General features: G+C 36.7%; 2 protein-coding genes across 9 annotated transcripts in view; one reads left to right on the top strand and one right to left on the bottom strand.

Moving 5' to 3' along the window:
- The window catches only part of LOC121386187 (roundabout homolog 1-like), a 254,179-nt gene that overhangs the window by 203,839 nt on the left and 31,817 nt on the right, over positions 1–18,523 (bottom strand). The gene's annotated exons all lie outside the window — the stretch shown is intronic.
- On the top strand, positions 1,054–10,280 carry LOC121386035 (keratin-associated protein 4-3-like). Its single transcript, XM_041516833.1, has 3 exons — positions 1,054–1,189; positions 8,316–9,209; positions 10,267–10,280. The coding sequence occupies exons 1-3, from the start codon at positions 1,054–1,056 to the stop codon at positions 10,278–10,280; spliced, it is 1,044 nt and encodes a 347-aa protein (XP_041372767.1).

Genomic DNA, 18,523 nt, shown 5'->3' with positions numbered 1-18,523 from the left:
AAAACAATCTGTGATAATATATAAAAATTGAAATGAACATGAAAATTACCACTGATGAAATTAACTAGCCACAAAAACTTATTGAAAAAAAGAAAAGATTTCAACAAATCCTCATATTGTATTGACTAACCCAACAAAAGCATATTCAAACAACCACAAAAATGAACTTCTAACAAGAAAAACAACCTCTGCTAAAACACAAAGTTCTTCTGACGTACATGACTACAAAACTAAAAAAAAACCCCATCTTTCTCCAAATCTTCAGCATTCATTGACCTACACAACAACAACAAATGTTTTAGTAGACATAACCACAAAAATTTAGTTTCTAACAAAAAAAAACACCTCTGCTAAAACACCAAGTTCTTTTGACGTACATGACTACAAAACTAAAAAAAAACCCCATCTTTCTCCAAATCTTCAGCATTCATTGACCTACTCAACAACAACAAATGTTTTAGTAGACATAACCACAAAAATTTAGTTTCTAACAAGAAAAAACACCTCTGCTAAAACACCAAGTTCTTTTGACATACATGACTACAAAACTAAAAAAAAACCCATCTTTCTCCAAGTCTTCAGCATTCATTGACCTACACAACAACAACAAATGTTTTACTACACACAACCATGAAAAACCAACTCTGCTAAAACCCTAAAATACTTTTAACATACACAACAAAAGTAAACATACCTACATAACTGACGAAAAAAACCCTCTTCTTTTCCCCAAATCCTCAGTTTTTATTGATTAACACGACAAATGTTTAAGTACACACAACCACAAAAATTTAACTTCTAACATGAAAAACCAACTCTGCTAAAACCTAAAATACTTTTAACATACACAACAAAAGTAAACGTAACTACAAAATTGACGAAAACCCCCCATCTTTTCCCCAAATCCTCAGCTTTTATTGACTAACACGACAAAAGTAAGTACATACAATGACAAAAATTAACTTGGAACAAGAAAACTCTCTCTTGTAAAGCCCCGAGTCGGCTTCTCTAACATCATATACACATGTCTCGTTCGTGACCCACCATACTGCGATGCTTATTAAATGCAAGAGGTGCATTCTCCCCAGGTCCCGCGATTCTCGCCGCGACTACTTCAACAAACATGCTAGGCCAGTCAGTGAAAGGGGCCTGTCAAGGCTGATCACAAATCAATGTACAGGTGTGAAAGGTAGTTTGTACCTCACACAGGTGAGACCACAAAGACCCCACACACCTGTAACGAATGTGTCCGCCAGGCGAATACGTCGACTTGACAGGTTTTCAATAAGATAATAAATCTTTCTTTTTTTCTGGTTTTTTTTTTATATATATATATCAGAAGAAATTAATTAAAATGTTTATCTATTTTCATAGTGCATATAAAGATTTTTATCTGTTAAATGAAGAAAAGTAGTTTATGTGCATGGTGACAGGTTTTTCTTTTCTTCTTTAGCCCAAGAGCCACACTTCAGTACATTTTACAGAAAGGCCATTTGGTATCTACATTATTTAGTTCTTTCAACATTTGGTCTATAGCAACAGAGAGAGGAACAACACTGCTTCTATACATCTACAGGCTTACTCCAGCTAAATGGCAGCATATGTTTTTTAATATATATATGCATGTCCTATAAACAAGACAGTGCATACCACAGCCTTTGATACACCGGTCACCCAATGGGAAAAGTTAAAAACCTGAAAAGTGCCCTGATAGTCATTGATCCTATAACCCACGACACTTAAGGAACTAAAGAATAAAGGATCAATCCCCGTCGGTGGACCCATTGGGCTATTTCTCGCTCCAGCCAGTGCACCACAACTGGTATATCAAAGGTCATGGTATGTACTATTCTGTCTATGGGATGGTGCATATAAAAAATCTCTTGCTGCTAAATGAAAAGAGTAGTTCATGAAGTGGCGACAGCGGGTTTCCTCTCTCAATATCTGTGTGGTCCTTAACCATATGTCCGACGCCATATAACCGTAAATAAAATGTGTTGAATACGTCGTTAAATAAACCATTTCCTTCCTTCCTTAATGCTACTTGCCTCCCTTAATCTTCATCAATACTACTTACCCGTCAAATGAATTAATTTCACATAATGCCTTTTCCATGGCAACAACTTTCTTCCCAAGAAAGCAAACTACGATTCTATTACTTTTTTTTGTAACTCAAGTATAAAAGCTACGTCAACCAGCTATATACACTCGTGATTCTTTTCTCCGTGTATACATTTATTTATTTCACTTGAATGAAATAGTTTTCAAGAACAACTTTCACAGTCACTGTCACTCAGTACCAACCTATCTTTCTACACTTGTTCTATTGTCTACAAAGTGAATATTAATATTGCCACCTCCCATAATGTCAACCCACCTTCATAATGTCAGAAATATGAGTAATGGGTAGAATTTCACCACACACAGTAGTGGGATTGGGGAAATAGTACAAAATGGATTCAGGTCCACTGACTGTGATAAATGCGTCTTCCACTTCTAACAAAGCCAAGCAGATGTTTTGCCTATCGTATACAATTCTGACCCTTAAGAGGGATCTTTGTCACATTGGGTGCATTGTAATATGTTTCCTGCTAAAAGGTTTTTCGAGTGGGTTTTTTAACAATTAAGGTCAATGACCCCAGTTCCTAAGGTTAAAGTTAAAATTTGAAGTTTGTTTTGTTTAACGGCATCACTAGAGCACACTGATTTAAATGTAACTGACAACCAAACCTCCCTCTAGCAGAATCTCAGATTGACTGTTACCTAGCATCCATCAACAGTTAGGCATACCTTTTACTAGTAAAACCAGTCTGCTGTAATTAAACTTCTATTATCATAATGGACTGGTACCTATCATCCATCAACAGTTAGGCACACATTTTACTAAAACCAGTCTGCTGTAATTAAACTTCTATTATCATAATGGACTGGTACCTATCATCCATCAACAGTTAGGCATACATTTTACTAAACCAGTCTGCTGTAATTAAACTTTTATTATATCATAATGGACTGGTACCTATCATCCATCAACAGTTAGGCATACATTTTACTAAAACCAGTCTGCTGTAATTAAATTTTTATTATCATAATGGACTGGTACCTATCATCTATCAACAGTTAGGCATACATTTTACTAAAACCAGTCTGCTGTAATTAAATTTTTATTATCATAATGGACTGGTACCTATCATCCATCAACAGTTAGGCATACATTTTACTAAAACCAGTCTGCTGTAATTAAATTTTTATTATCATAATGGACTGTTGCCAATCATCCATCAACAGTTGGGCGTAATTACTAAAATCCATGCGATAAACTTGATTATCATAATTTATGTTCCAATAACACATATATAGACTTTCATTCCTAGATCATGTTTTTCTAACAACCCATGCAATTAAGAAAATGTCCACGGAAAAAAAAAAAGCCTTTGAAAAAAAAACCTGAATATAGGCCAAGGCGAAAAAAGTGCTGTGGAGAATTAATAACTCCACAGCATTGCTGACTGCCGTGGGTAATTACAGGGGCTGTTTAATAAAGTTTGTTTGGTTCAATATATGACACCACTAGAGCACACTGATTTGTTAATCATCAGCTACTGAATGTCAAACATTTGGTAATTTTGAAATCTAGTTTTAGAGAGGAAACCCACTACATTTTTTCCATAAGTAGCAATTTAAGGCATCTTTTATATGCACTTTCCCCACAGACAGGACAACACATACCATGGTCTTTGATATACCAATGATGGAGCACTAGTTTAACAGGGAAAAAACAATCAGAGAATGGATCCACTGAGGAGGTTCAATTCTGTGACCAAAGCACCTTATGTGAGCACTCTACCCACTGAGCTACAACTTACCCTTATGTGAACACTAAATTTTTTATTGGAATGATACAGAATTTCTTGTTAACAAAAAGCATTTATGCATTTTCCCATATAGAGTATAAACTGTTTTCTCAACAGAGTATGAAAGACTAGCCATCGATCACCATATATTGTATTTCAGAATTGCAGAAAACAAGGCATTCTTCATCTTTATCAAGAAACACTTCCCTCATGAAGATGCAGATCTAGCGAAATAAGCCATGTGCCACTGAAAGATCCACCCCTACAGCCTGACATCACCACTTGCACTTGCATTTGCAACACAGGAGAATAGAACTTGGTACCAATGGTGTTCCACACAGGCTATGTGATCTGGCCAAGCAGCAGGTATATTGGAAGGTGTTGAGAAAGCGAAGAGGTTTTTATCAAATCTCAGCCAGCTTTCATTAGGGGTGAAGACAAGATATGATCAGCTGGAAGATGTATCCTAATTTCATTTCAAACCACTCGGCAGAGAAACGAAGCCTCGGTTTTTATATATGGACATGCAGAAGATGTAGGCAAGGAAGGGATATATGCCCTTCTGCATGTAATCTATACAGCAAAAGATATATGGCCGTATAGAAAGCTAATCGGAAGTTATGTCTCTGAATTTATATACATAGATAAACAGACATCCAGTAGCTAATGATTAATTGTTCAATGTGTTTAAACTTTATTGTAAAAGTTTGTGGAAATTTGTTTTGTTTAACACCACCACTATAGAAAAGAAAGAAAGAAATGTTTTATTTAACAACGCACTCAACACATTTTATTTACGATTATATGGCGTCAGGACCACACAGATTTTGAGAGGAACCCGCTGTCGCCACTTCATGGGCTACTCTTCCGATTAGCAGCAAGGGATCTTTTATTTGCGCTTCCCACAAATTATGGCCTTTGTTAAACCAGTTATGGATCACTGGTCGCTGCAAGTGGTTTACACCTACCCATTGAGCCTTGCGGAACACTCACTCAGGGTTTGGAGTCGGTATCTGGATTAAAAATCCCATGCCTCGACTGGGATCCGAACCCAGTACCTACCAGCCTGTTGACCTATGGCCTAACCACAACGGCACCGAGGCCGGTCCACCACTATAGAGCATATTTATTAATTTATCATCTGCTGGATGTTAATGAAACATTGATTATTTTGATGCATAGAAAAAACCTGCTACATTTTTCCATTAGCAGCAAAGGGTCTCATACATACATACATACATACATACATACATACACCATCCCACACACAGGACAGCACATAACATGACTTTTGATGTACAAGTTGTGGGGCACTGTTTGAGATGGGGGGGGGGAGGAAATAAATCAAAGAATGAGTCAACAGTAGGGGTTCGATCCCACAACCCAAGCACCTCAAGATAAGGCTCTACCAACTGAGCTAAATATCATCCATTACTTTATTATGTGTATATGTATATATGGATAGAAAGCCAGACGATATTTGGGGGGGGGGGGGGGGGGGGAGAGGGTTAATACTGTGATATGACCCTGGATTACACTGTGTTAGTTTCAGTTCCAAACAGTGCTGATAATATTTATAAAAAAACACAAAAACCTCTTTATGTGCAGTCATAAACAAACCCTGCAATAGCCGATTGCTGTCGACTATATTAGGTTTGTTTTCAAGGCATGTTCTTTGGGCCATGGACATTTTTTTAAGTGCAGCGGTTGCATAAATGAAAATCACTCAAAACAAACCAAAAAAGTGCTGGAATTGCTGAACAAGCATTCCTGTACATTTGTTTTTAAATCCCTCCTTATTGTAACAGGCTCCAGCTTATTTTTACATAATGATGACTACTAGTATTTGTTTTGTTTTTCTTGCAACATATCGTACTAATGTACAAACAAGTGAACAGCCGATGAGTAATACTACTAATAGCAGCCATATTGGAATTTACTCCCAAATACTGACACAGGTATTAAACAATAAATATTAAATATTCAACACACCACAGTCTGACACAACAGATGTCATAAATATTCATGAGGGCCATGTGCTCGGTCCAGTGAACTGGAAAGCATTATGCAACACAAAGAGTCGGTGAAGCGTGACTAATCCCTCAGTGAATTTTGTTTCCAGATAAAAGAATTACAATTTCCATTTCATGGATGGCACTTCTGACATCTTCCAGGCATGTTGGAAACAGATGTACAGATGTACAATGAATATATACCAGGGTGTGATATATATATACCAAGGTGTGATATATATACCAGGGTGTGATATACCAGGGTGTGTGTTATCTCTGTGGGTATCTGTAATGTGTCAATTAGTTTTAGTCGTTACATGGTTAACTAGAATACTAAAGGAAATGTTTGTTTATTTATAGGACATTATTGTAACAACTGCAAAATATAATACATGTATTTAATTTTTATTTTAACAAGTGCAATACATAATATTTAATTTTTAATGATACCCTATCACATGCATACAGGCCAGTGTTTTATTAAAATTTAAAACTTAAAATTGCCTAGCGTAACTAAGAGACTTTTACAACCACACCATTGTTTTATTGAAATTTAAAAATTAAATTACCTAGCATAACAGAGAACTAAAAACCACCCGATAGGGTATACATACAGACCAGTGTTTCATTAAAATTTTAAAGTTAAAACTTACCTAACGTAACTGATCTGTTTAACAAACGCCCCATGCATACATACAGGCCAGTGTCTTATTAAAATACCTAGTGTAACTTCAGCTTTATAAGTCGCCAGTGTCTTATTAAAATTTTAAAGTTAAAATTACCTAGTGTAACTTCAGCTTTATAAGTTGCCAGTGTCTTATTAAAATTTAAAACTTACCTAGCGTAACTGATCTGTTTAACAAACGCCCCATGCATACATACAGGCCAGTGTCTTATTAAAATACCTAGTGTAACTTCAGCTTTATAAGTCGCCAGTGCTTTATTAAAATTTAAAACTTACCTAGCGTAACTGATCTGTTTAACAAATGCCCCATGCATACATACAGGCCAGCTAGTGTCTTATTAAAATTTAAAAGTTAAAATCACCTAGTGTAACTTCAGCTTTATAAGTCACCAAGGTCTTATTAAAATTTAAAAGTTAAAATCACCTAGTGTAACTTCAGCTTTATAAGTCGTCCCGTGCTATACATGCTCAGGATTTCCAGTCGGCCGGTAACGAGTTTACTTAATGAAGGGTAACACCGAATAGCTGAACTTCTCGTTAGAGAGACTTAATCCAGACTGTGTAAATACATGTAGATTTTTAACACATGTCACATCTCAGTGTTCAGGAGGCACAACGAGAACCTGCTGCCGGCCTGTAAAACTGTCTCTCTCGGCTTACATGTTTGTAATTAGGTGATAAAACAATCCACTTCACTTCCATACCTGTATGTTTCCAATTAGACACTTCATGTTTTCAGTTTCTCACAAATTAAGTCCTCGTGTGTCTGAATAATTTAAAATAGATGAGCCATGGTTTTTGTAATAAGTTTTTGATGGAGTTGAGTCGCTTTTTTCATGTATATTTGGATTAAGAATGTTTGTGTACTAAAATTCAATTGTTTTAAAGTACCTAACACTAGATCTTCAGAATAATTTAAAATAGATGAGCCATAGTTTTTGTAATAAGTTTTTGATGGAGTTGAGTTGTTTTTTCATGTATATTTGGATGAAGAATGTTGATGTACTGAAATTTCAATTGTCTTAAAGTACCTAACACTAGATCTTCAGAATAATTTAAAACAGATGAGCTACAGTTTTTGTAATAATTTCTAGATGGTATTGAGTTTGAATTCAATTGTGTTATGTACCTAACACTAGTTCTTCAGAATAATTTAAATAGATGTGCCACGGTTTTTGTAATAAGTTTTTGATGGAGTTGAGTTGCTATTCGATGTATATTTGGACTAAGATTGTGTACCTAAATTCAATTGTCTTAAAGTAACTGACACTAGTTCTTCAGGTACGGAGTATGGACAACTGCTCACCGGACAATACCTCACCCGACAATACCTCACCCGACAATTGCTCACTGGACAACTGCTCACCGGACAATACCTCACCCGACAATTGCTCACTGGACAACTGCTCACCAATAAAGTGAGAAATAGGACAATTGCTCAACACAATTGCTGATTTTTTTATCAATAAAATTTTATTTTAGGTTATGGTATGTGTGTGTAAATGGCTGGGTGGGAGTGGGAATCTCTGATAAATAAATAAATAAAATAACAAAGTTGTGCCTTTAGAAATTCTATGTTTTATGTTCTTTTTTATTAACAAAAGAAAAAATATTAAAGGTAACCACGATTACCTAACTCCAGTGCCTTCTAAACATTCTGTTATTTTTTATTAATAAAATAATAAATAAAATTGTATTAATAAAAAAAACACTAAAGGTGAGCAATTGTCCTATTTCTCACTTTATTGGTGAGCAATTGTCCAGTGAGCAATTGTCTGGTGAGGTACTGTCTGGTGACCAATTGTCTGGTGAAGTACTGTCTGGTGACCAATTGTCTGGTGAGGTACTGTCTGGTGACCAATTGTCTGGTGAGGTACTGTCTGGTGACCAATTGTCTGGTGAAGTACTGTCTGGTGACCAATTGTCTGGTGAGGTACTGTCTGGTGACCAACTGTCTGGTGAGGTACTGTCCGGTGACAAATTGTCTGGTGAAGTACTGTCTGGTGAGCAATTGTCTGGTGAGGTACTGTCTGGTGACCAATTGTCTGGTGAGGTACTGTCTGGTGACCAATTGTCTGGTGAAGTACTGTCTGGTGAGCAATTGTCTGGTGAGGTACTGTCTGGTGACCGATTGTCTGGTGAGGTACTGTCTGGTGACCGATTGTCTGGTGAAGTACTGTCTGGTGACCAATTGTCTGGTGAAGTACTGTCCGGTGAAGTACTGTCTGGTGACCAATTGTCTGGTGAAGTACTGTCTGGTGAGCAATTGTCTGGTGAGGTACTGTCTGGTGAGCAATTGTCTGGTGAGGTACTGTCTGGTGACCAATTGTCTGGTGAGGTACTGTCTGGTGACCAATTGTCTGGTGAGGTACTGTCTGGTGACCAATTGTCTGGTGAGGTACTGTCTGGTGACCAATTGTCTGGTGAGGTACTGTCTGGTGACCAATTGTCTGGTGAGGTACTGTCTGGTGACCAATTGTCTGGTGAGGTACTGTCTGGTGACCAATTGTCTGGTGAGGTACTGTCTGGTGACCAATTGTCTGGTGACCAATTGTCTGGTGAGGTACTGTCTGGTGACCAATTGTCTGGTGAGGTACTGTCTGGTGACCAATTGTCTGGTGAGGTACTGTCCGGTGAGCAATTGCCCTACATTCTCAGGTACATATCTATTCTGTTTTTATTAAAATGCATTTTCAGCTATATATTACCAACACTATGGGAGAGAAAAAACCCATATTGGATTTGCCAACATAGATAATTTTAGCAAGAACTTGTAACTAATATGGATGAAAAACAAAAGATAAGTATATATGAAAAAATATACATAAGAAAAACAAAAGATAAGTATATATGAAAAAATATACATAAGAAAAACAAAAGATAAGTATATATGAAAAAATATACATAAGAAAAAAATTAATGACCTTAATCAGGGCTTCTAGAATTTTCATAAAATCCATTAGCCATAGGATCAGTGATTTTAAAAACGTACTAGCCATGATTAAAAATTCACTAGCCCTACTTTACTTAAAATTAATACAATTTTACTAAATATTAGTAATAATCAGATATGTCACATAAACAGGGAGATAGTGCTTAAAAACACATTGGGGGTTGGGGTGGGGGCAGGATATTTATATTTACAAAATAGACGTAACTGCAATATTTGACCCCAAAAAATCACTAGCCGTCAGGCATGGCAATAGTAATTATTTACTAGTCCAACATTGAATATCACTAGCCATGGGAGTGGGCTACCATAATCTAGAATCCCTGCATTAATATAAAAATTTTAAGTAAAGTAAGAACATGCTAGGTCTTTAACATAGAATGTATCTGATTTCATTTAGTTTCATTTTGTAGTTGTTTTGTCTACAACATTCATTTGTTTTTGTCACAAAATGATGTACTGGTCATCAAATTTTCATTAAACTTGGTCATAAAACTTTTCATTTTGTTCCCATCTGCATGTTTCCGACTAAGACACCCTATATGCTTTGAGTTTCTGTTTAGAAATTATTTATGTATCATTGTACGAGAATAAAATCCAAAATAAATGAGCCGTGATTTTCTTGATGCTATCAAGCATGTAACCTGCTATAAATTATGGCTAAGAATGTTTTTTCTTTCAAACTGCACTGAGTGTAACAAATGACAGTGGTATTGCTTACATATGAAGATAATTTTCTTCGTTTTCCATTCTTTGTTTCTACAGGTATCTTTAAATGATCTAAAGAAAAAACAAAAAAAACAACCCAAAAAACAATTTGTAGTTTTAGCAAATAACCCTAACTTTATTTTAAAAGAAATAATTTTTTTTCTTTTTTCTCTTCGATATGTTTAAAAAAAACAAAAAAAAAAACCCCAACAAAACCACAATTTGTACTTTTAGCAAATAACCCTAACTTTATATTTAAAAAAAAAAAATTCTTTCTTTTTGTCTTTAATATGTTTTAAAAAAAAGAAAAGAAATATTAGTTTTTGAAATTTTTTTACCAACTGACCTTGTTTAAACCGACGAATCAGGTTACAGGAAACCACATAATTTGTTTTTAAGGATTTTTGAAGGGTCCTTATTTCCCCCTTACATTATTTTTTAAGAAAACAGAATGTTTGGGCTGAAAATCTGTGGAGGTGAACAATGAAAAAGTGTTCATGCACAGAGTGTACGGTCGTTTAAGTTTCCAGATTAAAATCTTGCTTCCGTAAAATGGTGTTTTTGTTGAGGAAACAACACCGACATTGCATGTTAAGCATCCATCATGAATCAGGTGCAGTATTTTTCACCTTCCGCGCGAGGTTAGCAAGAATATTCTATGGAGTTCATAAAGGACAAACTAGTTTTTGTCGCAAGCAGTACCTGCCTGTTATTCATTAAAAAAAAATATGATGTTAAATTATGTATTCTTAAATTTGAAAAAGACGCACATTTTTTTTAATTAAACATAAAAATTATGCAGTTACTGTAAATAATAAATTATTAGTGATCTTAACATTGATCAAATCCCAACAAGAGACATATTAGCGACAGAAAACTTTTAACTTTTATCTTCATCATATCAGAAACTGTTAAAAACTAATAAGCTTAAGTTGTAGGATCAGCTGAAATAATGTTTTTGGCAAATCTTGACGTTATGCAGTTTACAGACATGTTGAATTTAGTATAAACTTGCAGTAATGTGCGTGGTAACTAACTAGTGTTGTTTCCTATCATTTGTTTAATGAATAGTACATAACCATTCGCTAACATTCCCGAGTTACAGTACTACAAAACTAGCATGTTATGGGTAGTCTTTGGATTTTTAAAAATAAACAAAATAAAATTGGGGAGTGGTAGTGATTGTGGTGGTGGGTTTTTGGTGGCTGGGGTTTGGGTGGGCTTGTTTTCTTTTTTAAAAAGGATATTGTGGGATATTTCTTGGTGATCCCCACCCACACACACCATCAATATATAGTATCAGTCGTAAAACATAATTTGAAAGAAAAAAATAAATATATATCACCAAATTTCTAAATATAAATGAAAGAATTCATGTTCGAGTGAAAAACAAGATAATTTCTTTTTTAATATGAAACTGATACCAAGTACCAAACCACAAAAATTGGATTCGTGTGGGAAGGGTAGAAGACTTTTAAAAAAAACCCCAAAAATGTGTCGCCACCAAGATCAAATTAATGATAAATTCTTACATCTTTTCACACAATGTTCACAAACGGGATTGTCTGTGTCTCTCGCTGTAGACTGTAATTGGTGTAAAATCCATCCCCTATTGTTGAGCTCCTGTAATTGGTGTAAAATCCACCTCCTATTGTCGATGTTCTAACACTCGAGGCGGAAGAGTCTTAATTCACTTTAAATTGAGGGTTCGTACAGATACACATCAAAGTTTCCCTTTTTCCAAGTTGACAGGAGTACACACAGGTGAGGTAACAGAGATGGGGTACGCAGATAGTCAAACATGAAAGAAACCGGACACAATGTTTTGCACAATGCTCTGTCATGTTGTTAACTGGTTGCTGTTAACAGTACGGAACAAAAATGAATGCTTGTATAACAACAACTCCATACAATGTTCTGAACAATGCTCCAACACGACACTGTAAAATGTACTAGTATTTCAACCTAATAGTCATTTTTTTCGTAAAATGTGAAATGGTAATTTTTTAATGTATCTCATTGTGTGAAATTTATTACCAAGTTTATAATCAGCTACAAATTCATGTGATATTCATAACCCCAACATTTGTAAATCTTGTGTGGAAACAAAAAATGTTCATATTTGAGGTACACTAAGTGGATGAATAAATGGTGTATTGGATGGGTGGATGGATGGATGGATGGATGGATGGATGGATGGATGGATGGATGGGTGATGTATTGAATGAATGGATGGATGGATGGATGGATGGATAGATGGATTGGTGGGTGGATGGATGGATGGATGGATGGATGGATGGATGGATGGATGGATGGATGGATGGATGGATGGATGGATGGATGGATGGATGGATGGATGGATGGGTGGGTGATGTATTGAATGAATGGATGAATGGAATGATGGATGGATAGATGGATTGGTTGATGGATGGATGGATGGAAGATTGATGGATGGATGGATGAATGGATGAATTGATGGATGGATGGATGGATGGATGGATGGATGGATGGATGGATGGATGGATGGATGGAATGGGATGGATGGCATATTAAGATAGATAAATAGACAACATTTATGCCTCCATCATAAATGACCAGTATTCTAGTTTATCGCCCAATGCATGGTCAAACTGTATTTATTTTTAACCTGGTGCTTGGTTTGCCCTCTCCCTTGATGGATAGATAATTGAATAAATGAATGAAGAATAAGCAGACGGGCAGATAACTCAGATGACCTGACTCGCTGTCTACCCTAGTAAATTAACAAACATGCAAATTAATGCGTGCCACTGGCAAAATGGGGAGAAGAAATTGTAGATAACGAAAGGGCCACAAAACCTCCGCAAATTGACCAGGAGTTAATGTCCTAACGAGATGGAGCAGTAAAAAAGAAAACTGTTGATGTCTACTTGAGATAACCTGTCGCCTTCAATCCCAATATCCTGGCTATGTACCATCCCAAAACCAGCACCAAACTCTATCTGCCCCAAGGCACGTTTTCGTTTTACGTTTTTACTTAAACCTATTAATGGAGAAAGATATGTTGATATCACCTTGCACGCAATTTACAGTAATTTACATTTAATAATCAAAGAATTCTTTAGTACTGCAAAGAGTAGGATAGGAATATATTTGACACATTTTTTATTACATGGGAGTAGTATATAAATATATTTGACATGGTTTTTTTAACCAAATCTTCTTTAAAAAAAAAATTAAAGTAGAAAAACAGTTGGTATCATGCATCATGCAGGAAATTGATAATGCCATCATCCTCAGGAGTGGCAGCTCTAAGACAAAGAAGATGACTGCAACCAAACCGTTCATCCATAGCGCCAGGAAGTCAACCGTCTTACTAAGAGACAATCCCACTTTACAGACATTCTATCCCTTATTACATCATCTTATTTTATACACACATCATAACTCTAAAAGGCCGTGGAGAGGGACGTAGCCCAGTGGTATATCGCTCGCTTAATGTGCAGTTGGTTTAGGATCGATCCTCATCGGTGGGCCCATTGCACTATTTCTCGCTCCAGCCAGTGCACCACAACTGGTACATCAAAGACCATGGTATGTTATCCTGTCTATGGGATGGTGCATATAAAAGATCCCTTGCTGCTAATCAAAAAGAGTAGCCCATGAAGTGGCGACAGTGGGTTTCCTCTCTCATTATCTGTGTGGTCCTTTACCATGTCTGACACAATATAACTGTAAATAAAATGTGTTGAGCATGTCGTTAAATAAATAAAACATTGCCTTCCTTCTTTCTCCCAGAATATCATAACCACTGGAGCCATGCAATGTTTATTATTACTATTAGCCGATTCTCTTCTTTTTAAAAAATAAAACCCACACACACCTGTTTATCAGCAGGTGTAATACTAGATATAATACACACCTCTGAATCGCTCACCATGTCGGTTTCATCAATGACGACTTATGATCAAATCGCACGATTAGATCTCAAATAGGTGATAACATTTAAAACTTGATTCCACACTAACATCCTGTGCAGGTGATTGCGGTGGTAAAAAGGTGCGATGTTACACCTTGCCAGATACCTGGGGGCCAGGTAACCTTTACATACCTGTCCCAGGCCACACACAGCAGGTAATCGAGATAGTAATTAACATGAGAAGATCAAAGATAGCTGACTGACAGACCAGTTAAAGACCTGGACATAGTGTGTGTGGGGGGGGGGGGAGAGAGGGAAATGTCTTAAAACATAACAGATGAGTAGACACCTGGGGGAGGGGAAATGTCTTAAAACATAACAGATGAGTAGACACCTGGGGGAGGGGAAGTGTCTTAAAACATAACAGGAAGGACATTTTTTTAATTTAACGACGCACTCAACACATTTACGGTTATATGGCGTCGGACATATGGTTAAGGACCACACAGATATAGAGAGGAAACATGCTGTCGCCACTTCATGGGCTACTCTTTTTGATTAGCAGCAAGGGATCTTTTATATGCACCATCCCATACAGGATAGCATATACCACAGCCTTAAAACATAACAGATGACATAGAAAGGTGGATGTAATGGGATGGAGATGCAGGAAGGGTGGCAGTTTAATTGATAACAGATCAAATAACCATTAGGTCTGTGAAAGACCAGCGTTGGTGGTGTAGTGGTTAAGTCATCAGGTTTAAGGCCAATAGGTACTGGGTTCGAGTCGCCAGCTGCCATACAGAGTAACTCTTAATGACCATTATACTGACATAGCTTTCCCACCCCCTCCCCTATCTGTTTCTCTCTCCCTCCCCTCCCCTATCTGTTTCTCTCTCCCTCCCCTCCCCTCCCTCCCTCCCTCTCTCTCTCTCTCTCTCATATATATGATCATTAATTCCTATCCTGGACAGACTGCCCATATAAACGTAATTGGATGTATGACAGATATAACATAAAATGAACCGCACTGCAGTGGTTTCATTCACAAAAGGTGATGTAGGCAATTACTGTCACAATTACTCTGTTAGACGTCTAATATCCACCGCCTAAACAAGGTGTCCTACTGGTGTGTCGTTACACAGACATTTCCTTCACTTCATCTATCCATCCATTTATTCCCATCCATCCTTTTATCCATCTATTCATCTATTTATCCATCCATCCATCCATCCAACCGTTTATCCATCCATTCACTCAATATTTATTTATTCCCTCATTCATCTATCCATTTACCCATCCATCCATCCATTAATTCATCCATTCATCCATGCAATTATTTATTAAACAATCTATCCATCCATCCATCCATTCACCCATCAACCCATTCATCCATACAATTATTCAAACAACCATTCTTTCATCCACCCATTCATTCTACATTCACTCATCAATCCAAATCCACCCACCCACCCACCCATCCATCCATTGCATTTCATTTTACACCTTTTTAAAAATAAATATTTTAACATTTCATCAAGCCTTTAGGCCCACCACCATTCAAGTACAAAAACAAATCTTCATATAATATATATACCCGGTATATACTAAAACTAAAATTCAACAGTACACCGTTACAGACAAGACAATATACACCATAAATAGCTTTATTCTTTTTATAAATTCCACCATCGGTACTTAGCTGCTATTCCCCCACCTGATGGCATGTTAAATAATGGAACTGCTGTTATCATGGGAAATCTTGTTCTGCGAGGAATGTAGCATTACCGTTAATCCCGGTTCCCTAAATAATGCATTACGGAGACAGCGGCAGGCAGTCGCACACCAGTGGTGCTACAATCAATCTGTGTCGTGCAGACAATAGCATCGTAAACCATCGTAAACCTGCTATCTCCAATAAGTTATGACAAATCATAAACAGACATAAAACAACCAATTCCAAGATAAACACTATCAGGTTTGGCTTATAACACAACATTATTGTTTCTCTTTTTTGTTGTCTTTTTTGTTTTTTTTGTCTGTTGTTTTTAATTATCTTTTAAAAAACTTCTCTTTTTTTTGGGCTGTTTTTTTTGTTGTTGTCGTAAATGAAGCAGTACCCTTGCAACCGGCCTCGGTGGCGCAGTCGTTAAGCATTCGGACATAAGGCTGGTAGGTACAGGGTTCGCAGCCCGGTACTGGCTCCCACCCAGAGCGAGTTTTAACAATTTAATGGGTAGATGTAAGACCACGACACCCTCGTCTCGCTCACTAACCACTAATCGACTATCAACTAACCCACTGTCCTGGACAGACAGCCTAGATAGTTGATGTGAGTGCCCAGGAAAGCGTGCCTGAACCTTGGATATAAGCACGAAAATAATTTGAAATGTAAGTACCCTTGCAGACATCACTGAGCATTTGAGAAATATTTATCCTTTGATACAACACATGTAGATTTTTCTTGACATGTTTTAAAAAAAAAAAAAAAAAATTAATTTAATTTTTTTTTAGTCAGCACAAATATTTCCCCTTCCTTTATCCATAATTATATGACATTTTTCTGTATTATATATTGTGTTGCTATGGTAACAGGAACAGGTAGACAGATGGAACTCTCTAGCATAAAGAATAGGCTTCACAGACTAAACTGAACACGACAGAGGATTAAAACTCTTCTAAATAAAATCAAGAATTTTTAAGCTGTATCTCTTTAAATAAAATTAATATGTAAGTTAATTTTTTTTTTAATTATCAGTATATTTTATATAACATAACAGCTCATCAATTAAGTATTAGGTCAGTAAATAGATATTTCCATCTTCTTTTGAATATTTCATATTGTAATGGAAAGGAAGAAAATGTTTATAGTGCAAAATATTTTGGGCCATTATACAGCTTTTTAACCACTAACATACACATCACTCGCGTTTTGCTTCAATTATCAATTTTGAAAAATCTCACATAGTACGTCAAAATCAAAGGACATAAAAGGTACATGTACATACCTTAAAAAACAGGGTTAATGGCTTTAAATGTTCGCCCATGGTATATGTACTTAAATTAACTTATATACTGATTATGTCCCTTTAAATTACTAATACAGTGAAACCTCACTAAACCAGACCCTTTGTAAACCAGAATTCCCTCAAAACCGGATGTTTTTCATGGTCCATTGCTAAATACCAGTACAAAACATAACCTCTCTAAACTGGATACCCCTGTTACTGGATTTTTAAATTGGTCCGAAGGGTGTCCAGTTTAGAGGAGTTTCACTGTATAATTAATTTTATATCAGTGTTTTTCACGGTCCATTGCTAAAATACCAGCACAGAACATCACCTCTCTGAACCAGATACCTCTTAAAACCAGACTTTTATAATTGGTTTGTAAGGTGTCCGGTTTACAAGGGTTTCACTGTGTACTGAATTTTATACCAGTTTTTCATGGTTCAGTGCTAAATATCATTACAAAACAGAACCTCTCTAAACCAGATACCTCTTAAAACCAGACTTTTTTAATTGGTCTGGAGGGTGTCCGATTTACAAGGGTTTCACTGTATACTGAATTCTATACCAGCTCTGTACCCGAGTATGGGTGGGTACTGCGTACAATAAAACTGATTGATCATGGCAACATCAAAAACTACGACTGCTAAAATAACGACAGATCAAAACTAGTGGCGGCAGTCACGCTCTGCAAATTGTCTCAATAAGCTGAGTAATCAGCAGTGGAGACAACAAACAAGGAGGCGTTAGCCTCTCTTCTGTCTGTCAGACAAAAGACAGCGACACCACCAGGCGCAGTGTGAAGGGAACACGGGCCACCGGTATACAGTTATGATTGATGACACAACATTAAAGCAAATATGATGTCCAACGCAGGTTAAAAAGAAAAAAGGAGAGAAAGAAATACTAATAAAAAGACTGATGTTAAAGATATGGTTTTAATAAGAGTGTGCCTCTGTTACTTTGATTTCATGTTGACAGGGTGGTGGTTAGGTGGAAGAAAGAGAGCAATGTACTTTGGCTGTGAAACAAGATCACTGGTACCAGTTACACATGGCTACTGGTAGCAGCAAGTAGCACCCTTCTCTCTCTCTCTCTCTCTCTGTCCGTCTCTCTCAGTCTCTCTCTATCTCTCTCTATCTCTCCCCCTCTCTTTTTTCTCCCCATTCCCACTGTCTCACTCTCTTACTGTCTCTTTTTCTCTCTGTGTGTGTGTCTCTCTCTTTCATCTTTTCAATCCACTTTCTCTCACTCACTCTCGCTGTCTCTCTCTCTGTGTGTCTCACTCTTTCAATCTCACACTCTCTCTCTCTCTTCCCTCTTTTCAATCAATACTTCTCTCTCGCTTGGTCTGTCTGTCTGTCTCTCTCTGTATCTCATAAAAAAAACCCACCACAGGTTGAACACC

Source organism: Gigantopelta aegis, chromosome 12 (assembly GCF_016097555.1).
Source record: "Gigantopelta aegis isolate Gae_Host chromosome 12, Gae_host_genome, whole genome shotgun sequence".
Classification (NCBI taxonomy): domain Eukaryota; kingdom Metazoa; phylum Mollusca; class Gastropoda; order Neomphalida; family Peltospiridae; genus Gigantopelta; species Gigantopelta aegis.
This window is presented reverse-complemented; position numbering and strand designations above follow the sequence as displayed.